This window comes from Talpa europaea, assembly GCF_964194135.1.
Source record: "Talpa europaea genome assembly, chromosome: 7".
In the NCBI taxonomy this organism is placed as follows: Eukaryota; Metazoa; Chordata; class Mammalia; order Eulipotyphla; family Talpidae; genus Talpa; species Talpa europaea.
In genome coordinates, this window is record NC_140074.1 from 50,977,448 (window position 1) to 51,005,224 (window position 27,777).

Below are 27,777 nucleotides of genomic sequence, written 5' to 3' on the forward strand. Positions count from 1 at the left end.
AATTCTCTGGGTCCTGGTTCTCTGAAAGGAGGCGGTTATACCAAGTGATCAGAGATCCCTGCATCTCAAATGCAAGGACTTCAAACATGCTAAACTGTGCCCCACTGAAAGTCAATGTGACTTTGACAGTCATTCACAAAACTGGCAAGAGCAGTTTACCTTAAATAAAAACCAGCTGAAGTCAAACCTGATGTCACTTTTGTCAGTGTGAATTATGATTAGTCATTTTCAAATTAACATTAATATTTGGTTTTCAAATCTAATTTGCTACAAGCTGAGACTTAACTGTTGCATTTCTCTTGACTTTCTAAACTTCCCAAATTTGTAACACTGTATATCCCTGTCAACATCCACCATCTTCCTCTAGTAGTAGAGTAAGGTGGTTTGTCACCATTAACCTCCCCTCCACCGTGCTCTACTGCCCTCTCTCTGTTCTGCCAGATACCTGGGTTTAGCTCTACTTTGGCCCCAATTGTGTCAAAAGTCTAATCCACTAGTGGCTTTTCTTAGTAATAAGAAGTCATTCCAAAAGATCTGCTTTTGCCCACACAATTAAGCAAAATAAGTATAGATCACAAGTGTTCAAATTACAAATCATTTAAAACTGTTTAGTCCATTAATGACAAGTATTATTATACAAGCAATCTTTTTTTTTTTTTAACAAAATTCTTGCACAAAACACTTTTGTATTTAGACTCATTTGAAACTGTTCCTAGTGATGTTTTTGCTGACTGTCAGTACTCTGGGCCAATGACTGTCACAGCTGGAGTAAGCTTATCAATAAAATTATTCAGTGCTAACCTGGGAGAATAAATAATTAGCTGGTACCAGCCACTCTGCACAGCATGTGAAGAAATGACTCCAGGGAGAGGTAAGAGGCGTTCTCTAAGAAGAAAGACTTCCTACACTTTGTTTAAAAAAACAAAAGTTATATTCCAAAATAATCAAGCGCCACTGTAACCATACTTGAACTTCCTCTTTTTGTCTTGATCTTCTCATGAAACACCTATTAGCCAAATAATTTTGACAAATTGTGAAATATAAACATTTAAAAAGTATCCCCCAAAAACTGCCTAAAAAAGACAGTTTTCCTAGATAAGTACATACTAAAACTCCACAATTATCATCCTTAGATATATATTTTTTTTACTTGGTACTTTTCACAGTATTCAACCCCTCATGAATATTTTGTAGTGATCTCTGTTTAGACCTAACATGAAGTATCTGATTCCAGTTTGATTCATTCAGTGTGATTCCTCTATTCATGTTGATCAAGTAAATTTATCATGTTTCTTTCTGATTTTCAGCATTAAGAACTAAAAAGGGAAAAAAGAAAAAAGCATGTTGAGAAATCAACCTAGGCATATCCCATTTAACATTAAGTATGTGGAAACTATTGGAGGAAATCCTAACGTGGAATTGCATTTTTAAGCAAGCAAGAGACCATGTATCACGAACCAGGTGCAAGAAATAAAACATCTAAAAATCCCATAATTACTTAAACAGTGAAAAGATGTCCTACAAATCATACAATAGAAAGTATATTCATAAATACACTTATCAGAAACCTAATGTGCCACTGCAGCTTCCACAGGAAGCACCCTGCCTCCTAAGAGCCATCTGTGGCTTTGGTCAGTTGCTACTCCAAAGCTCTTTGACGGAGCTGAGGTCTGTATCACCATGATTCCTACTTTATTCTTTATGTATGTCTATTACTTTGACATATAAAGGACATAAAAGACATCACATTAAATCTAAAAAGTTTTCTCATTTATAGCTATTGCACATTACATGGTGAATTGTAAATTGACTGCCTTAAATATTGTCTCTAATATAAAGTTGGAGCTAATGCTGCTTCTGATTTGCCTAAAGCAAACAAGGTCTTAAACTGGTATTTCTTCATGTTAAAACTTTGCCAGCTCCTTTAAGAAATTATCCTCTTGCCTACCTTCTCACTTTGTTTAGAATCTTTGCACAAGGTCAAATTCTTAGGACACCAAGGTGTAGAGAATGAGAGATCCTAATACTTAACTGTTTAAGGCAATCACTTAGTAGGACACTAGGCTCATTGAAAAGCAACATACTGTTAAATCAAGCACAAATAAGGGTTGCCCCTGTGGCCTAGGGGGTTAAGGCTCAGCGCTAGCAACCTAATGCCAGCCACTGCTGCCTGAGTTCGACCCCGGCTAGGGAGCTAACTCACATCCTGAGGCAGCAGAGCCTCTGTCTTGCCTGCTGCTCCACCTAGTGGTGTCTTTCTCCACACTCCCCTCCCCTCTCCCTCCCCCCATTCCCCCCCCCCCCCCAATAAATGAAGGGGACGTTCTAGCAAACAACTGATCAGAACACTTCAGAAAATACTGTCATAAATGATAGCAAAAGGCTAGTAAAGGGGTATGGCATTAAACAGCAGGGGATCCTGGATCACAAAGGGGAAATGAAAGGTGACTTCATCACAGTTATTACCATTTAAGTTTTTATCATTCCCTGCAAGCGCTGCCTGTTTGTCTGTTTCAGATTCTGCCTCATTTTCATCCATATTGTAGTCGTCATCTCCCAGTTTTTGCTGGTTTCTCCCTATAAAAGATCAGGACAAAACACACTCAAGAAACATTGTAGGGGTTTAATGTAAAATATTTCTCATACAGAGTTAGGTAAAATCTTTCTTTAAAAAGCAAACCTATGAAAGTCAACTCTGGTTCTATTTCCCTGCACAAAAGCCTGACCTAGAGACGAAGCACAGGCCTAGATGCCCCAGAGCTTTCTGTACGTCAGCTCATTACAGCTGCACCCAGAACAAGGTGGTCTGCCAGGCTTAGCAGGACTCCGCCCATACAGAGCTAGTTCACTTTTGTACCAGCCGCTGAGTGGTGAGAAGACAGAGCATCACTGGGCGAGCCACTCTTCTTCCCCGCCATAGACATGAAGGGGGTGAGCCATGACCTCTGGAGGGAGGGCAACAAAATACAGTTCTTTAACAGAACTTGTAAAAAACATGCTTCAGAAAGAAAAACAAGTGAAATTGTATTTTTATGCACTCGGGTGACTTCCGCAAATAAGCATTCCCCAACATCTTATTTGGTCAGTTACAGAGCACGTTGTCAAAAAGGCCCCTGATGCAGCAAAGACTGACATTTTCTACATCTTAAAGGGATGGAAATTATACCGGAATATTCTGCTCATGTCAGTTTCCCATTCTTTGCTGTATTTCTCTCAAAAAGAGCAAAATCAACCAGATGAGAAAAGTGGGATGCTTCTCCACAATGCTCAAATAATGCCTAAAACTCCATTACTCACTTGCTTTTCAGGGCACCTGTGTATATTTGATGCCAAGCTTCTCAAGGCTTTCATGTGAAAAGGTCCCTCAACTCCTTATGAAACTTATTACTGACACTGCGCCTCCCTGGTGGCCTAGGGGTTAAGTCTCAGCGCTGTCACCTTGATGGCCTGAGTTCGATCCCCAGCCAGGGAGCTAATCCACATAAGGCACAGCATACCCCTCCTTGTCTTGCCCACTGCTCCCCTCAACAGTGTATTTCAGTAGATCTACCTGTTCTGTTCCCCACTGTGTCTGGTGAATCCTCTCAACCCCGCATCGCTGGCCTACCACCCCACCACCCCCGCCACAGTTCTCTTCTATGCGGCAAAAAAAAGTTACTACTGACACATGGGAATGCACTGCTTTTCCCTCCTACTTGAGCCACCAAAGTGTGTGCTACCATCAGTAACCTTCAGGGGGCCTTTCCTGGCTTGGAAAGAGACTGGGGTGAAGGTGTCAGTGGGCAGCAGAGGGGCCTCTCACCCATGTCCTCATCAGCGTCCTGCTGCTCCTGCCCATCCCGGATGACCAGTTGGGCCCGCTCAGGGCCCTCCGTCTCCTGATTTTCCTGGCTTGCCAATGGGACAGCTGGCACCTGTGGGGTCTCGCGAACATCACCAGCTTCTCCAATGCCCCTTTCATCCACAAGTCCGTCGTCTTCCAGGGCTTGCCCTTTTCCTGGCTCCTGCGGCAGCCTCAGACTGTCCCTCGGAACTTCCTCCTCACTAACAACCTGAATCTCGTTGGTGTCCGCTGTGCCTGGAACACAGTTGCCCGTGATCTCACTTGCATTTAACTTAACTGAAACCAAGACCTCACACCAATGACTCCAGACTCTACACCTCATTACATCTTCAGACCCATGAAGAGACAAGTGGCTTAAAAAAATACCTGGACTAAAGTTGTTTGAAGACAGCGGGCGAGCTCTAAGTGGAGAAGGGTGCACTTCGGGGGTTATCTGATCGTTCTAGCTCAGACAGGTACCCAGGAACCAGAACAGGCTAACTCACTCAGTCTGCACACATACTGGTCCCGTGACATGCCTACAACTTAGCTGCCTCCCGTTAACCCCACAATCCCGCTGATCTGATAGCCCGTATCTTTCCTTACACAGCTGACAAAGAAAAGATGCTTAGTTTATAAGGACGTGACAAGAAAGAACAAAAAGGCCTTGTGTCCAGAGAGAGATTCACATGCCAGCCCTTTGGTTGACTCAAATAGTATACTCTGCCCCGGTAACAGGTGCAGAGAATGGAGGACATGAACTGCCTCTTTCTCATTTGCGTGAATCTTGCTAAGCATTGCTTACCTTTCTCACTTTGTCTCTTCAAATCCAAAGCCACCTCAGAACCTGGGGCGGGTGTTTGGAGCTCACCATTGATAGGCACCTTTCCTTTCACTTGTGGCACCTCTGCCTGTGGAAGGCCTGCCTCCTGCAGCCTGGGCTGAGGTTCACTGGGGGCTCGAAGCTGAAACAGGAGCATAGGTGTCCAGGCAGGACCTCCATGACATAAACCTTCCAATAACCTCCACCAACAAAATGGGCCACCATGACCCTCTGACAAACGAGAATAGTGAAACCCTGAAGAGTGACATGAGGTATCCCAATTGTCCCCTATGCCCTGGCATAAATCAGGAAATCTAACACTGAGTCAAGAGCTCCCAGAATGTACTTTTAATAAAGGCCTGACAGGAGACAGAAGGTCAACAAGGAAAAAGGAGACTGGAACACTACAAATCAACTAGACCTAACAGATGTCTGTGGACAGCTTGACTCAACAAGCAAAACAAATTCTTCAAAATGAACATGGAATATTCTCTAGGACAGACGTGCCAGGCCACGTGCCTCAAAACAACAGAAAATTATGTTTTGGTTATTAATGTGTAATGTCATTTCATTGTGATTACAAAAGAAATTCAATGACATGTAGAAATTAGACAACATATTCCCAAATAACCACTGGCTGAAAGAAATCACAAGGAAAAATTAGACAATAACCTTGAGAAAAATTAAAAACACAACATAGCAAACTTATGGGAGACAGCCAAACCAATACTTAGAGGGAAATTTACAGGCCTCACTCAAGAAAAAGATCCGAAAACCTAATCTTCTACCTTAAGATACTGAAGAAAGAAGAGGGAACTGAACCTAAACAAGGAAAGAAAGAAAGATTAGAGCAATAATGAAGTAGGGGGCCTCTCTGGTGGTGCAAGGGGTTATATTGCACTATGAAGCTATCCGTAGCCACTGCAGCACGACTTCAATCCCCGGCCAGGGAGCTACCCACATGGCACAGCAGACCTCTCCTGACTCTCACGCTGCTCCCCTCAGCAGTGTATTTCAGTCAGTCTTCCTGTTTTGTTTCCCACTGTGTCTGGTGAATCCTCTCACCCCACCCCCCTCCACCTCTGGCCTATACCCTAATTCTTGTATGCATAAATAAATTATTAAAAAATTAATGAAGGAGGGGCCTCCCCTTGTGACGCAGCAGTTGAGTGCTAGGCTACGAAGCTGCCCGCAGCCTCTGCAGTGCCAGTTCCATCCCTGGCCACCAGTGAGGGTCCCACATGGCGCGCAGACCTCTCCTGCCGCCCTCTGCTCCCCTCAGCAGTGTATTTCGTCAGTCTGCCTGTTCTGCTCCCCGCTCAGGCTCTGGTGAATTCTCTCACCCTCCTGTGCTTCTGACTGTACCCAGTGCTTGTATGAATAAATAAATCTTTAAAAATAAATTAATGGAGAAAAATCAATGAACACAAAAGTTACTACTTTGAAATAGAAGTAAAATCAACAGTGGCAGATTAAAAAACGAACAGGTTAAGAGAAAAAAAGACTTCAATTATGGAAATAATAAAATGAAAGGGGACAACACTACCAACCATATACAAATTAAAAAGTGAGGGAATATAAGCAACTATTTGCCAACAAGGTGATACTGTATATGAAATATGAAGTGTTCCTAGAAAGACACAAACAACCAAAACTGACACACAAAGTGAAAAATCTGAGTAGGCTCATAGCAAGATATTGAGTCAGTGATTCAAAACCTTCCCCAGGGCCTTCCCGGTGGCCTAGGGTTAGCTTCCCCAGCCAGGAGCTAACCCACATATGGCGCAGCAGACCTCTCCTGTCTCGCCCGCTGCTCCCCTCAGTAGATCTGCCTGTTCTGTTCCCCACTCTGTCTCTGATCTACACGCCAGTTCTATGCAAAAATAAAATATTTAAAACAAAACAAAACCTGCCCCCAAAGAACTACCATAGCTTCAGATAGCTTCACTAGTGAATTCTACCTAGCATAACTTTGTGTATATACTAAAAACCATGGAATTAAAAACATTACATGGGTAAATTGCATGGTATGTGCTATGTTTAAAAGCAAAAACAGATTTCCCCAGAAGGCCTGGACCAACAGTTGCCTGTAGGCTTTCATGTGCTTCACGCAGGAGGCAGCCTGAGGCTCTGGCTCTGACAGTTGGGCACTGGCCACAGTATCTGACCATCTGCATGGGCTGCAGTGCCCTCAAAACAGGAGAACAACTCTCGGGGTAGTTGGGACCTTTCAGTGAAGTGATCCCTGTAAGGCCCCGAGCATAGGACCAGGGGCAGCGTGCTTGGTCACACTTAGAACATCCTGGACCAGGGATGCCCTGCTGTCTCTCAGGGACATCCAATCCAGACCCCTTGGATTGGATGGCAGAGGTTAGAGCAAATCAGACAGCAGATGGGGGGTGGGGCGGGGGTGGGGTGGAGGGAGGAGAAATGCCTGAAGGAATACCTTCTGGCAACCCTTAGCAGAAGCGGGGCAAAAGCAACTACCTGCTGGCTTTGGTCTCTTTTTTCACTCAGATCTCTGGAAGCTTCATATCCCTTTTTAGTGACTTCTGCTATTCGCTCTTCACACTGTTCCTTCACCTCTTTCATTTGATTGATGCACTGGCTCCTTTGGGGAGAGAAAGTAAAAGAAAAGATGAATATTTATGGATGTGCTTACACACTAAGTATTCCCCTGCTATGACTGTGAAATCCACTTCAAAACACAGCTTCAGGCACTTTGCCTGGACGCAGTCAGGAAGGGCAACGTGTTCAATACCAAAGTGATTGAAACATACTAAAAATCTGCCACATTCTTCTAAAACAAGTGAACTTATTGGTTAGGGGGAAAAAAAACTTTATTGATCTTTGCTATTATTGGCAGAGTTCCCAAAACCTATGGAGTTTCGTGAGTAACAAAAATGCCCCATGTTATTCATAATGAATCCCAGCAGACCACACCTGAGCTTACGCTAATAATGACTCGCTGGAGTCTGCACAGTTTCAGGATAGGGACAGGCGGCCAGAGGAACCAATCACATGGAGGATTCGGATTTACCACCCCCACCCCCCAGGGAACGGGGAGGGACTGGGAAATGAATTCAATCCTGTGACCAATGATACAATCAATCAGACCTATGTAATAAGACCTCAGATAAAATCTCTAGATCATCAGATTCCATGTACCTCCTGGCTGATGAACAGATCTGCACAGCAGAAAGATCCGCTCAACTCATGGGGACAGGAGCTCCTGCCCTCCCTCCACCCCAGGCATTGCCTAATGAGTCGCTACCATTTGATTATTCCTGAGTTGCCTCCTTAAAAAAAAAAAAAAAAAAGGTGATTGTAAGTACAGAGCCTTACTGAATTCTGTGAGTGGTTCTAAAGAATATTGAGCCTGAGGGGATGGAGGGAAAGCCTAGAATCTGTGCAAGCCAGGCAGACACCCAGAACTTGTGGCTGGTGTCTGAAGTGGGAACAGTCTGGTGGGGCTGAGCCCTTTCACCTGTGAGGTTTGTGCTAACTATGGAGTGTTAAAATTGAACTTCCACTTCCGAGAAGAGGGAGTAGGTGTATTTTCTCCTAATTCTTCCTGACAAACACAACTGGCAGTCTGGGCATCATACTGGAAACAAACACAAGAAAACTGAACGGTGGAAAGAAGGAACATCAGGCTCTGAAGAGCGATGCAGTGAGGTGAGTGAAGAGTGAGCGCCCACACTTCAGCCCCACCTGACAGGAAGGCATTCCCGCACCCATCTGCCGGATGGGGTAGTGTCAGAGGATGTCAAAACTTGGGGCTCTCTTCACCATCCGAGGTTTCAATTGAAATTCATCTGTCAAACCAAGAACCAGGAGGATCTCAAATAGCATGAAAGGGGACAACAGAAAAGGGACAACTTCTACATGACAGAGAAGTTAAAATTAGCTAAGATTTTAAAGCAGCCACCCGAAAGAGATTTCAATGACCAATTAACACATCCTTAAAAAAAATGAATAGTCTCAGCAAAGACAGAAATCCTTAGCAAGGAAATAGAAGACATAAAGGGGAACCAGATGAAATTCTGGCACTGAAAATTGTGATCACCAGAATAAGCTCCAAAGGAAAGTATCGGTGAGCTGGAAGATAAGCAATAGGTATCACCCAATCTGAACAGCAGACAAGAAACCGACTAGGGGAAAAAAGGGCTCTAGCGTCAGGGACCTGTCTGACCCTAACAAAAAAGCTGGCGTTCACGCCGCTGCAGTCCGGGAAGCCCACGGAACTCCACATTCTGCAGCCCATCAGAACAGTCACTGACCTCCCCAACAGTACAGCCCCCCTCCCGCCAAGTCCTAATCTCCTTTCTCCACGTCCCGTTCTTTAGGACTCAATTCTAAATGGTCTTCTCAAAAGTCCAATTTAGGGGAGTAAATAAGCGCTCAACTAGCCTGGTTAAGAAAAGCACTTTCAGGGGCCTCCCCTGGTGGCGCAGCGGTTGAGCGCTGGGCTGCGAAGCTGCCCGCAGCCTCTGCAGAGCTGGTTCAATCCCTGGTCACCAGTGAGGGTCCCACATGGCGTGACAGACCTCTCCTGCCATGCCCGTTGCTCCCCTCAGCAGTGTATTTCGTCAGTCTGCCTGTTCTGCTCCCCGCTCTGGCTCTGGTGAATTCTCTCACCCCCGCCCCGTGCTTCTGACTGTACCCAGTGCTTGTATAAATAAATAAATAAATTCTTTTAAAAAAAATATTAAAAAGAAAAAAAAGCACTTTCAAAAAGATTAGTTTGAATCAGTTTTGGCTGAATAAAACAGGCCAAAGGATAAAAGCATATTTATCCCTCACATAAAAGATGTCACACAGTAGCTTAAAAACAAAGACATCTGTACGCTGTCAGAAAGTGCCCAATTCACCGTCACCAAACAGTATCCTAGAAGCTCAGGATTAGCAAGTGGGTAGGTACAAGTCATCCCTGACCACTGAATGTACAAAAGAGAAATTCTGTTCGCCTGCACTCAGCTGTGCCAAAACGAATCCAATGAGCCTCTGTCTCAGCCTTGCAGATGAAAGCCAGCTTTGCACAGCCCAGCTCCAAGACAATAAAATGAACACTCACAACAGAGCTCAAACTCCCAGACAAAAGCCATGCAGACTCTCAAGGCCTCGGGCTACCTTTGTCTTACATCTACCTAGTAAATGGTCAGGCACTAACGAGCTAAAAGGTAGACAATGCGTTCACCAGCCGCTGTTGTCACTGCACAGCTGGTGGCCAGGCTGCCACTTGCAAAATGTGCTCAGTACAGGAAATTGCCCCGTAACCTGTCAGTGTTACTGTTACATTCCAGGCACAATATCTGCAAACCCTGCTGCCTCGTGGCATGGCGGTGAGATGTCAAGCAGGTCATCTGAGGCACGAATGCTAAGTACGTACTTTGGGGAGACCATGTAATGCGATATTGATGACAATAACGTCAGCCACGGATATGGGGGCAAGAAGCAGGGCTGAGGACACACACTGACTTGTGCATCAGAGAGCCTGGCCTGCTGTCAGCTTGTTCTCCCCAGCACTGCATCTATGAAAGGATAAGACCAGGGAGGCCTTATGAAAGAATAAGAGGTGGCTAAGAGGTGTGCGGGGATGCTTCAGAGGTCCCACAAGTGAAACGCATACATCATTTGTAAATTTACTAAAAAGTGCCCATACCCTTTATCAGATTTTCAAAATGGATTTGTAATCCCCAAAAAGCTATGGACAACTAACTTTCCATCTTTCAACACCCATCATCCCTGGGGAGCACAACCAGTGACACAGATGCAGGCAGCAGCGCACATATGACCGAGAAATCAGGGCATTACAATTGACAGAATATCCCAAACGGTGTCAGGTGCCATTAGAAGAGTAGAAAGTCTGCCCATCCACCACCCTCAGCCAACCAGCATCCTGACTCCTGGCACTGGGGAGTTTGGAAAGAGTGCCCCAAGCCTTCCCACAAAGATGAATAAACACTATCAGATTTGGCTTCAAGAAGGACGCTTGGCACCTGCACCTACACACACCCCACCCCTTTGCACGTCTTTTCTTTCCTCTTCCAAAAATTGCACTAGCTGACATAGAGGAGGCAGCTCTGCCTGTGTAAGTTCAGTATTTTTCAGCCATGTGGGTAAACTTACAAGGCCTTACCTCGTGGTGTCTCCCCAAATTACAATTCCCTACAGACCCCAAATAAAAGCCTTCTTTCTACCTGCAAATGAAGCTCTGATTTGCCCTATTACTCTTTAATGTTGGGGTTTTCACTCTCGCTCTCAACCTCGGAGGACAAAAACAGTGCATCCTGTGTCACAGCCATGCCAGGTCGGAGCACTCTGCGCCCCTGTCAGATCCTCCTGCGCAGCTGGCACGGCCCTCTCTGTCAATGGGCCTGGCTGGCTTCCAGCTGGGTCAGAATCTGCTAGGTCAACATTTACTACATCAGGCCATTGATGGCTTGTTGTGTGTCAGTCAATCAAGGGAAATGGGTGTGTGACAGTCCTTTCAAGAGGAATAAGCGGGTGCACTGCATTTTTTGTCTGAATGCGCCCTGCTGATTGCCAGCCCAGCTCAGGCTTTCTCAACCTGGGCCCAGAGAAAACCGTGGTGGGGACTGACTTGAGCATCATGGGCTGCTGGGTAGAGTCCCTCTCTCTATCCACCCAGTAACACTCTCCCCAGAGCTGCAACTGCAAAAATGGCCCCAAACATTGCCAAGTGTCTCTGGGGGAGCAAAACTGCCATCTGCTGAGAACCACTGACCTAGCGGAGTAAGGATCTGCACGCGTGTTTTCCGATGACGTCTCCTTGGTATTGACTGTGCGTGCCCTTCGTATATTTGTGTGTCCCGGGCTTCCTGTTTCTAGTTGTATTTGGTTTAAAGTGATCAGGAAGATACTGCCATGTGAAGACAATCATTTGGAAGGGCATCACAATTCCCATGAAGTCAATGGGTGTGAAGAAATTATTCCTATATTGCTGGCACCTATACAGACAAAATCCTTTCAGTCGGCACTCTGACAATTTATGGCAAGTGACGTAAACTAAACTTACAATTTTTTAGGTTGTTTTTAGAAAGAAATAATTGTTTTTAGAAAGAAAGAATCCAAAATAATTTTTTGAAAGTTAGATGCACTGATGTTAGTCTAGTTGTAAGCCCCAAAACTTAGAAGTAGCCTAAATACCCAACGAACAGGGAAATGGTGAGTTAAATTTGGTATCTCTACTGTATGGAATATGAAGCAGACATTTTAAATAAAACATTTTAGATCCGTATACCATATATAATATGTAAGTAAATGCAAAAGTGATTTAAACATTTTATTTATTTTTTTTAAAGATTTATTTATTTATTTATACAAGCACTGGGTATAGTCAGGAGCACGGGAGGGTGAGAGAATTCACCAGAGCCAGAGCAGGGAGCAGAACAGGCAGAGTGATGAAGTACACTGCTGAGGGGAGCAGCGGGCGGCAGGAGAGGTCTGCGCGCCATGTGGGACCCTCACCCAGGGATCGAACCGGCGTAACAGAGGCTGCAGGCAGCTTCGCAACCCAGCACTCAACCTCTGTGCCACCGGGGAGGCCCGATTTAAACATTTTAAAGCCAACTGCAAAAAATGGGAGGAACTTGGGCAAGGACTAGAGAGAGAAAGTCAAAAGAGGACGGAGGCCATGGGCAGCTGGCTGCTCTGAAGTCCACACTTGCCATGCTTGAGCTCTATTGTTTTTATGAGCTAAAAGGGCCCAGGGAGGAGAGGAGGTTATACAGAATAGCACTTAATTTTCTACCCTTCAAATTGGTTTTTATTCTCTTACTAATGGGTTTAGCTAATTTTTAAAAAGTTTACTGATCTGATCACAAAAATACTCTAAGAAGTACAGTGGTTTTGTATGTGACTAATTTGCTCTGAAAGTAAGTTGTTTCTTGGCAACTTAGAATGCCAAGTATTTTATTTTTAAACGTCTAAACTGGAAAACAAGACAGCTGAGGTTAAGTAACAGTTTTCTAAAGCTGAACAGGACTCAGTTTTTCTGTCCTGAAGCATAAGACAACTTCCTAAGTCCCCTGGGCAGAAGCACTGCTGTGCTGATCTGCTGTGATTAGGTGAGCTGATCAAGCTCGGCTGATAACGTCCTTTTTCTCCTTTGTCAGGGTTTTAAAAATCCTAGGACAGATGCATTTTTCTAGCCTTATACTGACACAGCTTCATCCCAAATGTCTCCTGAGAGGCATATACCATATGCAGGAATCCATCTTCATTCTTTTTCCTTTCACACACTTTAGAAATTGGCAGGTGCACACACCATGCTGTGTCCCTTCACTAACAGGATTGATTAGTGTTACATCGTTAAGCCTCTCCTGATTATCTTGATGAGTACTCTCGTATTGATGTGATCAACTACAAGGAAGCTGCCTCTCACCCCTGTATATTTCTATTACCATCAGGAGTTTGGTAGTAAAACAGTGCTATAGCCAATCAAAAGGACTGCTGCCTCTCTGGTGGCTTGTTTCCCTTGCTTACCATTAAGACCTATGATGATGCCAAGGGCTCCAAATTCAATTTCAAATTGCTAGAACTGACAGTGAATCTTTGCAGCCTGGGATGGTTGCAAAACAGTAGATCTTTAGTGTTCTCACCACAGCACACCCCCATACACCACATCCTACCCCACCCCCCAACATCAGACACAATATGGGAGGTGCTGGATGCCTGGTTAGCTCGACTGGGAGCAACCTTTCAGAATGTATGGGCAGATCAAACTCCACCTTGTACACCTTAAATATATGCAATAGTCATTTATCAGCCACACCTCAGAAAAGCTGAAAAAATGAAAGCACTCCACTCTCACTGCAGAAATTCAGAAAGACACTCAAAAGATCTCAAGACAACAAAATGCCACAATGCAATAGCAATAAATCATACTGCTCTTCTGGTGAAACGCCTCCTACTCTGAGTTTGGCTTAGGTCACATTTGAGAACACACTTTTAAAGACTTTAGGTTATTGATTTAACCAGGACACTTGCACTTTTTTAGTTACAGTAAGCGGTAAGGTACATTGCATAAGTCACTTCCTGCTGCCGAGAACAGCCCTCTTATTTATTTTCTATTAAGAGTCTGCGGGCTGACACTTTTCTGTGGCTTCCGGAAGCATGGCTGACACTTAAAAGTCATTATTTCTAAAGGATGTGACTCCTAGCAGGGCCTATGCCTTTCCCACAGGACCCCGTATGATTCGGAGCAGGAAGGGCAAACAGTCATTTGCTGGACTCCGACCACGGCCCTCGGCTTAGCATGTTGGCCCCCGGTATGTGTACATGGTGCAGACACACTTACAGGTCATAGGAAAACTTCCTCTCCAGGTTGGTCTGGTTCTTCTGAAATTGGAGGACATCCTGCTGCAGCTTGCCGTATTTCTTCTGCAGGGCTTTTAACTGGTCTGAGCCAAGAGAAGGACATGAATGCCACAGGTCACCAGCATGGCCCTCAGGACAGCAGCAGACACAGCAAAACCCACCGGGGGCTCGGCCAGGGCAGTGGCGCACCAGGGACAGAGGGAAGGGAAAGTAAAAGTCAAGTAGATGGCCCCTTCCCAGGAGCCACCACACCCCAACCACAAAAGCTATAATTTGCTCTAAGACCAACAATCCTATCGGAATCTGCCCCTAGAAATGTTTCCAACAGCTCTCAACCTCCTTCTGGACTTCCACCATTCAAAATGGAGGAGGAGGTTCTACTGGCCTGTTTCTTAGACATCATAAGCCCTGAGCTGTTGCCACACTCACGCAGCAGCCATATATCCTCTGGTCTGTAAACACCAATTTCCACATCTGGTCAGAAAAAGCCGCTGTCCTCAGCCACCAGGCTACCCATCAGCACCCATCTGACACTTAGGCACAGCCAAGCCATTCTCTGAGACCCCATGGGAACAGCCCCATCCCTCCTGCCTGACTACTTGGCTCCTAAAAGCCTCTCAGTAGAATAAAGCAACTTGGTGACCAAGGGCCAAGCTGGGGGCAGAAGGAAAAGCAGCCGCAGGTGACGCTGCAGGGGCAGAGAGCAGCGCCTGGAGCCCAGAGCACAGCTGCCAGCCGCCACATCCCCAAGGTCTGTCTCAACAACACTTGACCCACAAAGCTCTCTGAGGGGAAGGTAAAATGGGACAGAAGTGAAGGAGTCAAGGAGCTGCTGATGTAGCAGCAAGGATGGATCTAAAAAGCACTTGCAAGACCAGACTGCAGGATGAAGAGGCCTGAGGCCAAGGTGGGGCAGGGGCCAGGACTACACAGGACTGGCTGTGGGGGTGGAGTTCCTGGATGATAGGCCTGTGCCACCTCTAACTGGTGATCTAGGGGCCTCTGCACTTGTCAAAATGTATAGAACTATATGCTATAAAGGGTATACAGTGGTTTTATTAGCAAAGAAGGATAAATGGTTGTTGGTTAAGCCACTACCAAAGTCTTCCAAAATAAGAGAAAAGCAAATATTTTGCCCATTGCATACCAGTACTTCACAATACAAAGTAAGGCAATGCAATGATCTATGACTACAAAAATCTTCTTTTGTGTCAATATTAGCAATAGAATCCTGAGTCAAATAGTTCATGGATTCGATCAAGTGCAACAAAACCTAGCTTTTAAAAAGACACAGATTTGGGCCTCCCTGGTGGTGCAGGGGCTAAAGATAGAGTGCTATTAAGCTTTCGCCAGCCACTGCAACATGAGTTCAATCCCCAGCCAGGGAGCTGACCCACATGGCGCAGCAGACCTCTCCTGCCTCGCCCACTGCTCCCCTCAGCAGTGTATTTCTATACATCTGCCTGTTCTGCTCCCCACTCTGTCTCTGATGAATCCTCTCACCCCCCCGCACCCCCCCCGCACCCTGCACATACAGTTCTTGTATGCATAAATGAATAAAATAAATCTTTAAAAATAATAAAATAAAAAGACACAGATTCCATAATCAAACCAAGTATGTGGTGAAGGAATACTACTCAGCAATAAAAAGAAAAATGAACTGTTGACATCTACCACAACGTGGATGAACTTCAAATTCATGATGTCAATGAAAGAAGTCAGACCAAAAAAAAGCTATGTACTACCTGATCCCAAGTATGCGGAAAAATAAAAAATGCAAACTAATCTACAGGGACAGAAAGCAGATCAGAGGCTGCCCGGGAAGGCTTACCAAGGGGCACAGAGAAATTTCTGGGGGTGACAGATATGTTCACTATCTTGATTTTGGTGCTGGTTTCTTGGAAGTATACACCAATGTCAGCATTTGTCACTTTACAATGTGCCTGATTAAAGCTGTTCAGAAAATATACTAAGTATGGGAAAGGCAGCACCTATATCCCCTTTTTAAATTACTGAAGATTAACTAAAACTACAGTTCTTCTGTCCCACTAGCTACAGTAAATGTTCACTGGCCACGCAGGGCTCGAGGACACCATTCTGGACAGTGAGGCTCCGAGGCTGACCGTCCTCCCTTGCAGGCAGAAACAGGCTTGGGCTTAGGGGAGTCTCCTAACTTGCGGGCAAAGTCGAGACAACAGTCAGGTCAGGAATCGCAGGACCCGCTGCTCCCATCACATTCTACGATCATACTGGACCCTGTTGATCCTCGAGGCCCGGCAGAAGGGGCGCATACCCCACAGAGAGGTTCACCCCCTTAATTCCACTGCTGCTGTAGAATGGTGGGGAGCAAACAAACCCAAACTGAATTAGAGTAGCAAAGGAATGGAATTAAACTAAGCTGGATCATTTTTATAAGTTTCATAAAGAAAATCTAAATTCCAGGTAAAATGATGAAATCACATATTTCTTGATATATTAAAAAATGAGTCCAAAGTCATGGATGCAGTAGTATTTTTAAAGGGAAAGCTCTTTCAGGCAAAGAGAATAAAAACGAAGACTATTACTCACGATATTCCCCATTACTCAATTAGAATAAGAAACCGCAGAGACAGCCAGAGGAGAGGTAGATTTTTCTGGAAAGGGCCAACATCCCAAGTAAAGGAGGAAGCAGAACTCACCTTGCAGGGTTCTGCTGAGCCTCTCACTGGCAGTGATATTATTCACTAAAGCCGCCTGCAAGGAAAAGAAACACAAAATGAAACACCTGCAACCTAGCAACTGAGAAGAGCCTTGCTAAGACGGACCTGTTGGCGTGGAAGAGCGCAGGCCCTCCGGCGCCCCAGCAGCTGTGGGAGGACCTGGCCCGCGGCCCTGAGTCGGCTATGCACTGCCTGCCGGGAACATGCATGTTAGAGATTGGCTGCCCAAACACCAGCCTGTAACCCGAGGAAGGAGTAAATAGATCCTCTGGCTCTATTTCAGTTGCACGAGCTAATCTTCCTCCAGGAAAGGCCCTGCCAGGCCTGACTTCCCACTCAGACAGCAGCCAGGGCTGAAATGGCAATCAGCACTCTCTCTGGGAAACCCTGCTACGGCCGCATCTTCAATCACAAGGTAAACCGAACTCCAGGCTGCTGACAGCAAAAAGAGAAGGTACTTCAGTGACCAGTCTCCCAGGGAAGTCTCGGCTGCACTTAGCTGCCAGCCTCCTTTCTTCTGTCAATTGATCCTATAAGCTGGGGGCAGCAGGGTTCACACACACAGTTCAGAAAGCCAACGATCAAGGAAGGAAGAAGTGGGCCTCCCTGCTGGTGCAAGGGGTTAAGCTTCAGCACTATTAGCAATCCATAGCCACTCAGCACGAGTTTGATCCCCAGCCAGGGAGCAACCCACATGGCGCAGCAGACCTCTCCTGTCTCACCCGCTGCTCCCCTCAGCAGTGTATTTCTGTCGATCTGCCTGTTCTGCTCCCTGCTCTGTCTCTGGCGAATCCTCTGACCCCTCCACCTCTGGCCTGCACCCCAGCTCTTGTATGCATAAATAAAGCTTTAAAAAAAGGAAGGAAGGGCCTCCCCGGTGGCGCAGTGGTTGAGCGCGGGGTTGCGAAGCTGCCCACAGCCTCTGCAGCGCCGGTTCGATCCCCGGCTGCTCCCCGGCCACCGGAGGAGGGTCCCACATGGCGCGCAGACCTCTCCTGCTGCCCGCTGCTCCCCTCAGCAGTGTACTTCGGTCCTTCTGCCTGCTCTGCTCCCCGCTCTGGCTCTGGTGAATTCTCTCACCCTCCTGCGCTTCTGACTGTACTCAGTGCTTGTATAAATAAATAAATAAATCTTAAAAAAAAAAAAAAAGGAAGGAAGAGGGCATCCCCGGTGGCGCAGCGGGTTGAGCGCTGTGCTGTGGAGCTGTCCACAGCTTCTGTAGTGCGGGCTCGATCCCTGCCGGCTGGCGAGAAACCCACACGGTGAGGCAGACCTCTCCTGTCTCGCCTGCTGCTCCCCTCAGCAGCGTATTTCTTTCATCTGCCTGTTCTGCTCCCTGCTCTGTCTCTGGTGAATCCTCTCAACCTCCCACACTCTGGCCTGTACCCCAGCTCTTGTATAAAAATAAAAAATAAATAATAAAAATAAATCTTAAAAAAATAAATAAAAAAGGAAAGTAGATGCAATACAGGACTCAACAATGAAGAGAGGTGAAACATGAGAAGAGTGAGTGTGGCGTCCTGTACAAGGAGCAACGGGCCACAGCGACCACCTATCCAGGGGCCTTTCTGAGCACCACCTCCACGAGCTCATTCATCGTCACACCTGCCACATGGGGAGGGAAATGCTCTGACCCACTTTAGGTAAATTGAAGCTCAGAGCCCTTAACAGGCTCTCTAAATAACAAGCAAAGCCAAAGAAGGAGCCCAGCAGGCCTGCTGCCGACGGCCAGCTCTTCCTCACCACTTGCCAAATCGGGATCAAAACCTGGAGATCCCTGAAGAGAGAGCGCACGCACTGTACATAAAGGAAGAACAATGTAAAATATATATAAAATTGGGGTGGGGGGGACCCTGGAAATGTAGTGGACGGCATCGGTGCTAAAAGCTAACAAAATTCCGAAAAACGGGACTGGGGTGCTAAACATCAAAGTGCTCCACACAAAGGTGGTTTTGTGACCAAATACAGAGAGTTGTGTACTGGGCCACAATGTGCAAGTATCTGACTGTGGAGCTGCAATCGCTTGTAAAATACCCGACTACCTGACATGTTGCCTGTGATGTTGAGACACCTCCCGATGCCACCCCGGCAGTGGTGGGCGGTGACACCCCATCCTGTCCCTTGCTGGTCCTCTCAGCCCCACCTCCCTCTTTTCTTGGCCCGGACGTAGCCTTCTGGCATGAGGTGTGCACCTTCTGAATTGGCCAAACGAATCTGGGAGGTCCAAAGACATGGAACATTTCCTGGCACAAGTCATTCTATCATCTAGACAATTACTCTCTCAGGGAGAGATGATCAAGAGGACGCCTATAAATATGCTCCACTGTGGAAGGAGAGAAAAGAGTGCAAGTGACAGGAGGACTCCCATGATGGGGAATCAGGTTTCCACAGCCTGCAGCTCCCGCCTGCACACACTCAATTAAAAAGACAACGGTTACCTGTGATCCAACACTCACACTCCCGGGTATATATCCCCAAATCCCTCAAAGCAAGAGCTTGAAGAGATACCTGCACCCCCTTGTTCACAGCAGCACTATTCACAACAGTCAAGAGTGAGAAGCGGGCCTCCCTGGTGGCGCAAGGGATTAAGACGCAACCTATGAAGCTGTCCACAGCCACTGCAGCACGAGTTCGATCCCCGGCCAGGGAGCCACCCACATGGCGCAGCAGACCTCGCCTGACTCGCCCGCTGCTCCCCTCAGCAGTGTATTTCAGTCAGTCTGCATGTTCTGTTCCCCACTCTGTCTCTGGTGAATCCTCTCATCCCTTTACCCTGGCCTACACCCCAATTCTTGTATGCATAAATAAATAAATCTTTTAAAAAAAAAAAAAAAAGCCAGCAAGCAGGTTGCCAAGAGCTGGCAGGGAGAAGGAGAACGAGGGTCCAAGAGGCAGAGAGTCTCAGAGCTGCAAGAGGGAAAGTTCACGCCGCACAGCGATGTGAACTCGGCGACACCGCAGAACTCAACAGTGGAGCTTCCACCTTGCAGAGGTCTCAGAACCACCATCCCTCTCAACATCAGCAATGAAACCAAACAGAACAGGAAAAGGAACACCGACATGATTATACACTGATTATCTGGAAGACTCGTCCATTTCCTAGGCAAATCACTGCGATATAAATCCTGACTATATGACTATATGACTTGTCATGCAGGCATCTCTATCACTCCTCTGGCCCCCACTCAAAAAGTCCATGTTAGAGTTTGCAACAACATGAGAGTTTAAGGACAGCTGCAACGTGAAACACCCGGAGAGGTTTCTGTCTGCTATGTGACTATTTTTCCAAAGGAAAAAAATTTATCTTCCCCCACTTACTTACTAATGAATGGAAAAACATTTAAGAAATCTTTAAGAAAATGGGAAAAGTTTCCTAAAATGCTTTCAAGATCTTTTACATTAATTGAAATTCTTGTTGAATCATACTCAGGATGGTCATGAAAATGCTGTTGTTTGGGGGATCAATATTAAAAAAATCTTCATTACAGAGTTATTTTTAAATGAATTATCTATTCTGCTCTAAAAATGGTGGTTATTCCTCACAGTTTGATACAGAGTGACTTTGGGATGCTGTACTTCCTGGTGCTGGAGGTATTGCACTTACTGGTATCAGTGTACTATACCCTGGGAACACTCAGTAGTAGACAAGGAAGCAATAAATTCACCGGAATTTGACTGGAAACTAAACACCACCTTAGGACAAATCACGTAAATAAATATGTATGTTAAATATTTAAATACACATTTATTATTACCATTCTATTCCAGGAAACTGATCAGGGGCCTCCCTGGTGACTCAAGAGGCTAAGCATCAGCACTATGAAGCTGTCCCGAAGCCACTGCAGCACGAGTTTGATCTGCAGCCAGGGAGCTACCCACATGGTGCAGCAGACCTCTCCTGCCTCGCCCACTGCTCCCCTCAGCAGTGTATTTCAGTCGATCTGCCTGTTCTGTTCCCCACTCTGTCTCTGGTGAATCCTCTCACCCCCTGCCTGCACCTGTGACCTGTCCTCCAGCTCTTGTATGCATAAATAAGTAAATCTTTTTTTTTTAAAAAAAGAAACTGATCAGTGCTCGCTTCGGCAGCACATATACTAAAATTGGAACGATACAGAGAAGATTAGCATGGCCCCTGCGCAAGGATGACACGCAAATTCGTGAAGCGTTCCATATTTTCAAACTGGTCCAACCACTGTGGAAAGCTGTGTGGAGATTTCTGGACCTACTAAACATAGAGCTTCCATATGATCCAGCAATTCCACTCCTAGGTATTTACCCAAAGGACACAGAAACATCAATTCCAAAGAACACCTGCACCCCTATGTTTATAGCAGCACTGTTTACAATAGCTAAGCTTTGGAAACAACCCAAATGCCCAAAAATAGATGACTGGATCAAGAAGATGTGGTACATATATACCATGGAATATTACTCAGCATTCAAAAAAGATAAACACATGCAATTTGCAGCAACATGGATGGCGCTGGAAGGGATCATGCTCAGCGAAATAAGCCAAAAAGAAAAAGAAAAATACCGGATGGTCTCACTCATAGCAGGAATCTAGAAAACTTAAATAAGGGACCAGGAAAATGAATAACTATAAGAAAGCGAAAATCAAAATCAACAAAAAACTATGAACCAGAGACACTTTTAGGGGGGCGGGGGCGGGAGGGGAGGGATTGGGGTCAGAATGGGGGGGCTGCAATTGTATGGGGAATATAACAATAAAATTTATTTAAAAAAAAAAAAAAAAGAAACTGATCAAATGATTTCTGCCTTAGATTCCTACAAAAAAATAACATAGTAAATTTTCAAAGCAATAAATCAATAATAAATAATCACTTTCTGAAAGCTAATAAAATGTTAATAACCACATTTTTAAAAATGCTTTTGATAAGTTCACTGAAAGTGTAACGGTTACATTCATAAAAACAAGAAGGAATTTTTACTGCTATCGTTGTTTAGTTCATGAAAATAGTCAACATGTCTTGAAGGTTAAGGGGTCCACCTTAGCTTTTTAAGCCTTACTTAAAGAGGACCTCCCCCATGGAGTGCCCTGGCAATCAGGGCCCTGGATAACATTTTTGTAATGACATTCCTATTAGTGCCTCAGAAGAAAAACCAAAAATGAAAAAGTTAGTGGCCTGGGAAGAATGTGAATTATGCACTAGAGTCTTATTTTCCCCCTTACCAATTTCAGATCAGTGCTATCCAAAAGAAATAGAATGCCAATCATGTTAAATAAAAGAAAACGAGTTGGGAAAAGGACTTTTTTTCCAAAGAAGATACACAAAGGCTAATAAACCCATGAAATATGCTCAGCATCACTAGTCACTACAGAAGTGCAAATCAAAATAAGAATACACCACACTTTACACACCACACAGCGGCCACAGGCAAGTAAGTACGGGTGAGGATGTGGAGAAACAAGAACCTGCACACCCAGGTGATGAAAATGTAAAATGGTGTAACCTCCGTGGAAAGGTATGGTGGCTCCTCAAAAAGTTAGTTCTCATATGAGCCGTAATTCCACTGTAGGTTACACCCAAGAGCTGGAAACGTGTCCACTCAAAAACTTGTCCACAAAAATGTTCACAGAGGAATTATTAAAATTACAATTACAAAGTTGATGCCAGTTACTTACTCCCTCTGAACCTTAGAGTTCCTCCATCTGTAAAATAATAATAATCAGAAGCTTGGAAGAGTGTGTAGATATTAGTCCAGAAGTTTGGACATTTTTGGCCAGTAGAATTTCATAAGCATTTGGTAAACTGCTGGAGTTAAGAAAAAGGACGCCTAAAGGCAGCCTCCAAATCCCACCATGGACACACTACCCCTATGCTCTCTTCTTTCACTAGCATTGCAAAAATAAATTAAAAAAACAGGTCAGAAACTGCAGAAAAGAATTTTTTCTAAGAAGGGTAAAAAGCAGCAGACACTCACAAACAACCTTATTTTCCTCACTCCCTACGGACGGGCAGTGGTGCTCTGGCTGGACCCACCATAACCAGGCCCTGAAGAGGCACAAGTGGTCCTTCCCATCTTGCCCTGGCCAGCCGGAGCCCCTCCGCCAGGTGGGAAGCCAGGCCTGCTGGTCACTGAGGCGCCTGCAGCCCCCCCCAGGCTCTTCAGTCCCTCCTTACCTGCGGGCAGGTGTTCTCTACACAGCCTGCAAGGCCCAGAAGGAATTTCTGAAAATCTATTCCTTGAGAATAAAGACTACTTCCTCCCCCAAAATGTGCTTTAAGGGGTTGCATGTATCCACTATGAGAAAAGCCATATTCTCTTCAGTTAAAGGGTATTTCAAAGAGTGTCACCTGCATATAAGAAAAGCGAAGACAAATAGGGAAGCACGTTACTGTAACAGCTTTAAAATCAGAATAACTCCCAGAGAAGACAGATTTGTGATTATGGGAAGGCATTCTCCAACACGTGCGTGTGCACACACACACACCCCACACCACACCCCCACCCCACCCCTCAGATTTTATGAGTTTTATCTTTAAAAAGTCTGAGGCCCTACATAAGAAAGCATTTATTATCTGGTACAGGGCTCATTGGTAAAGTTTTCTCGATACTAAAACCAAGTTAACCCCAGAGACTACGGATCTCAACACACAGGCCGCTCCCAGTCAGTCAGCATTTCACTGAGAGGTGTATGTGCAAGTGGGAGCTGAACTGTTCTTGGTAATTAATGGTTTGTGCACCGGAGAAGAGAAACTTTAGTAGAGTTGCCCCCATTATCCTCAAGGCACATGCTCCAGGGTCCTGTGCATGCCTGTACTGCGGAGTACTCAACCCTATACTTTCCATCTTTTTCCCTATACATCTAGACCTATGATGAAGTCAAAAAATTAGGCACAGCAACAACAGCTACAAAGTAGCGAATTATATACTGTAGTAAAGTACAGTGAATGTGGTCTTTCTCTTGCTCTCACAGTATCTTATCATACATAATATTTTCAAACCAGGTTGACTGGGGGTAACGCAAGCCAGGGAAAGGTGAAACCATGGATAAAGAGGCCCACTGTAACTCACACTGTCACACAATTTAATAAATTGGACGTACAGTCACACATTCCTAAGGAAGTCAGAAAAAGCAAGTCATACAAAGCTTAGATATAGTTCATTCACAGAAAGTTCCTCTCTAATCTCTGCAGGATCTGATTTTTTTGACTTGAAAACCAGCACTCATGAGCTCTCTACTTTCTTTGTTAATGTTTCTCCAGAGGTTACATCTCCTCTCACTTGTGAGATATTCAAGGGCTCAAATGTGATTGCTGTTTGAGAGAGAAGCATCCAGCCCGGGTATGGCATAGAGCAGCTATTTAATATGTGTGTGTAGAAAGTAAGAAAAAAAAAAAAAGCCAATAGGATGACTCTGATGCTAAGATAGTTCTTTTGCTTTTCTCCCATCTATCACCATTGTGAAATATTTAACAACAAGCCCACCCAGGGGCTGATGGGCAGACAGAATTCCATCTCCCTGCATACACATACACACAGCTGCTTATCCTCCCACCGTAAGAATGTGACAGCAGGTTAACTGCTACTCAGCACAGAATTCTGAGGCAAACAAAGCAAGCCTTGCCTTTTCGTCCTGGTATAACTTGTTGACGCTCTCCATCTGAAAGTTGTGGCTGGACTGGATCTTGTCAAGCTGCTCTCGTTGCTTTTCCAGTTCGCCCTGGAACTCATTCTTCTTCAGCTCCACGGCACCCCTCTCTGCAGCTGCTCTGCGGACCCTGCCTTCCAGCTCCATGATTCGTGTCTACAAGGATACCACATAGTAAGGGCAAATCCCAGTCATCTCCAGAGAGCAGACTGCCAGGGCAGGCCCTCTGGCAAAATCAGCACCAGTGTCCACAGCTGCATCAAGCCTCGCACACCCAGCATGTTCCCCTGGGTCAATCTTTAAGTCAATTGTGTATCAGTCTCAACAGGTTTTTCTAGAGAAATGGTGATGGAAGAAATGGTGATGGAAGAAGAGAATTCACTTCTCTGAGCTTGTGTCTCTCCAACAAAACTGAAACACCACCGCGTCCCTCCCAGTGATTCTGTGAAGTATCAATGAGGTAAGCACACAGAGTGTCTCACACATTCCCCTGTGTGAGCTGGTGCTCAAATATTTAGTTCCTTCTCTTCACTCACAGGACACTTGACAACTACTTATCAGAATTTCCAAAATAAGAAACTGAGTTGGAGAAATGATTTAGTATTCCAACCCCGGACACGAAGTCCATACCAACCCGGAGGTCAGGAAGACGTTTACACAAAGGAACTGAAACCCGGCAGAAGGAGGCCTGAGACAAGGGCGGTCCACTGGATGGAGCTCCGTGACTAACAGTCCAAGCTCTGCCATCAGAGGGATGTGGGCTGTCACGGAGACAGCTAGAGACACACTCTCAGGGGGCACGCCGCCCACATCTAAAGGGAGCTTCATGGAAGTCAACATCTAGGCCAGGAGGTTATGAGCCTGGGCATCCAACAGGGAATCCAGAAGGCCCAGGATGTCTCTCTCTTTTTTTCATTTCACTGTTTTTTTTTTTTTTTAAAAGATTTATTTATTTATACAAGCACTGGGTACAGTCAGAAGCGCGGGAGGGTGAGAGAATTCACCAGAGCCAGAGCGGGGAGCAGAGCAGGCAGAGTGATGAAGTACACTGCTGAGGGGAGCAGCGGGCGGCAGGAGAGGTCTGCGGCCCTTGTGGGACCCTCGCCCAGCGGCCGGGGATGGAAGGGGCACTGCAGAGGCTGCGGGCAGCTTTGCAGCCCAGTGCTCAACCGCTGCGCCACCAGGGGAGGCCCGGTGTCTCTTTTTTTTTTTTTGGAGTGGTGAAAACAAAAGGATGAAGAATCAAAACATGTGATACAATGTTCAAGGAAAAAAGAGCAGAGCACAAAAGTATCTCTGCTGTGACACAAGAGCATCTCCGTTTTAGTGACAATGATAGTTATGTAAGGAGGAACGAGAAAAGAAAATGGAGAAAAGCAGTTGATGTGGCAGCATGAGGATATTGTGAATAAATTTTGCTATCTGACATGCTCTGTTACAGTAACACCGCTCAGACAGTAGGAGAAAGAAAAAGAAAAAAGAAGAGGGAGACAGGGAGGCAAGGACATGGGATGGAAGGGGGAGAGGGCTGGGGAAAGGAGGAAGGGAAGGCGGGGAAAGGAAAGAACAGTGCCATCCAGGCTTCCCCGGACCTAACCGCTCTGTGACACAGTTTGCCCACCTGTGAAATGAGGGGGAAGCCCCAACCCTGTAGGGCTTGTGTACAAAAGAAGATGGTGCATGTACGGTATGGGTAGGGGAGATGCATTCTGACACTGTCAGAACAAGGAACACTTGATTGAAAACGACTGCAGTAGAGGTCACGGATACCACAGCAGCAGAAAGAGAAGGTTCCCTCCACTCTGAACATGGCAAAGACAGGTGAAGTCTAGAGTCACGGAGCAGAGGAAGGGGGCGGTAGAAGGAAGAGTACTAAGAGGAGTAGAGGGATTCTTGCTGAGGTCGATCCAGGATGCAGGTGAGGCTCTTGGTGGGCTAGCAAGGATACAGGGGTGACTTAGGAGGACTCTTTTTTCTTTAAAGATTTATTTATTTGTACAAGCACTGGGGTACAGTCAGGGGCACGGGAGGGTGAGAGAACTCACCAGAGCCGGAGCGGGGAGCAGAGCAGGCAGACGGACCAAAGACACTGCTGAGGGGAGCAGCGGGCGAGACAGGAGAGGTCTGCGTGCCATGTGGGTTTCAAATCAGGCGCTGCAGAGGCTGCGGACAGCTTCACAGCGCTGCGCTCAACCTGCTGCACCACCGGGGAGGCCCAGGAGGATTCTTTACAAAGCCTGGGCTAGGCAGGCTGAAGGACTAAGTCAGAGGACTAAGTCAGAGGCCTAGTGCAGAAGAGAGAGCAGAGGGGCCTTGGTTTGGCCCAAGAGCTTCTCTCATTGCTTAGCACTGTGCCTGGGCCATGAGGGGAAAGCTTGCTTAGTATTTATCATTAAGTGATGATGGATACCCCTGAAAACACCTTGCTCACTCCCATCCAAATACATTTCTACTACCACCCTGGGATGTAGTGTGGTTTGGAGGGCAGGACTGGGCTGTGGCTGGTATACTTCTTTTTTTTTTTTTTTAAATTTTTTTTTATAGAGGCATGTTTTTTATTTATTTATTTGTTTGTTTGCTTGTTTGTTTTGTTTATACAAGCACTGGGTATAGTCAGAAGCGTGGGAGGGTGAGAGAATTCACCAGAGCCAGAGCAGGGAGCAGAGCAGGCAGAAGGACCGAAACACACTGCTGAGGGGAGCAGCGGGAGGCAGGAGAGGTCTGTGCGCTATGTGGGACCCTCTTCAGGAGGCCGGTGAGCAACCGGGGATTGAACCGGCGCCGCAGAGGCCACGGGCAGCTTCGCAACCCAGCGCTCAACCGCTGCGCCATCAGGGAGGCCCTGTGGCTGGTATACTTCTAAGCAAGCTGTCTTCTCAGAACCAGCCCAAAGGACTCCACCGAAAATTGTTAACTCATAGGAAAAGCAGAAAGGGATGTTGGGCAGCAACCCTCAGAAGTCCCGAAGGGGTCCCCTCCCACCCAACAGCAGGGCTGTGGGCTGAGTGGGTGATAGGTACCTGCCCACCTCAGAGAAGCACACTTTAGTGGGGATGAATACAACCCCCTTAGCCCCCCACCCAGTGACTTTAAATACCCCGACACTAAAATAAAATAAGCACCTGGAGGTCCACGCTGCGGGAGCTGGCGATCCAGTAGTTGAAGCCCAAGACGATGATGCAGGCCACCAGGGCAGCCAGCACCAGGGGCGGCGACTTCATGCTGCGACGCCCGCTGCCCAATCCCATCATCTCACAGACTCAGCGGGAGAATCTACCAAAAAGAAAATCAACAAGCTTCACCCCGAGCATTACCATGCCCCATTGTCTCCACCAAGGGGGAAGGTGTCTGGCTCTAAGATGGGCCACTCTGTCCTTGAAAGGCATGGAGGACAGGCAGAGCCTGTCCCCAGCCCGATACCCGCCTCGACAGCCCCCTCGCAAACCTTTCACTACTGGCTCAAGACCTTTGG

At 46.2% G+C, this 27,777-nt stretch overlaps 1 protein-coding gene across 1 annotated transcript; it reads right to left on the reverse strand.

Annotated features, from left to right (window-relative positions):
- Nucleotides 1–1,284: 1,284 nt before the first annotated feature.
- GOLM1 (golgi membrane protein 1) lies at nucleotides 1,285–27,556 on the reverse strand (the record flags this gene model as incomplete). The annotated part of the gene is made up of 9 exons (XM_084236606.1): nucleotides 1,285–1,316; nucleotides 2,467–2,577; nucleotides 3,803–4,072; nucleotides 4,629–4,788; nucleotides 7,134–7,257; nucleotides 13,972–14,074; nucleotides 16,670–16,724; nucleotides 24,282–24,461; nucleotides 27,428–27,556. The coding sequence occupies 9 exons, from the start codon at nucleotides 27,554–27,556 to the stop codon at nucleotides 1,285–1,287; spliced, it is 1,164 nt and encodes a 387-aa protein (XP_084092732.1).
- Between the last annotated feature and the right edge of the window lie 221 nt (nucleotides 27,557–27,777).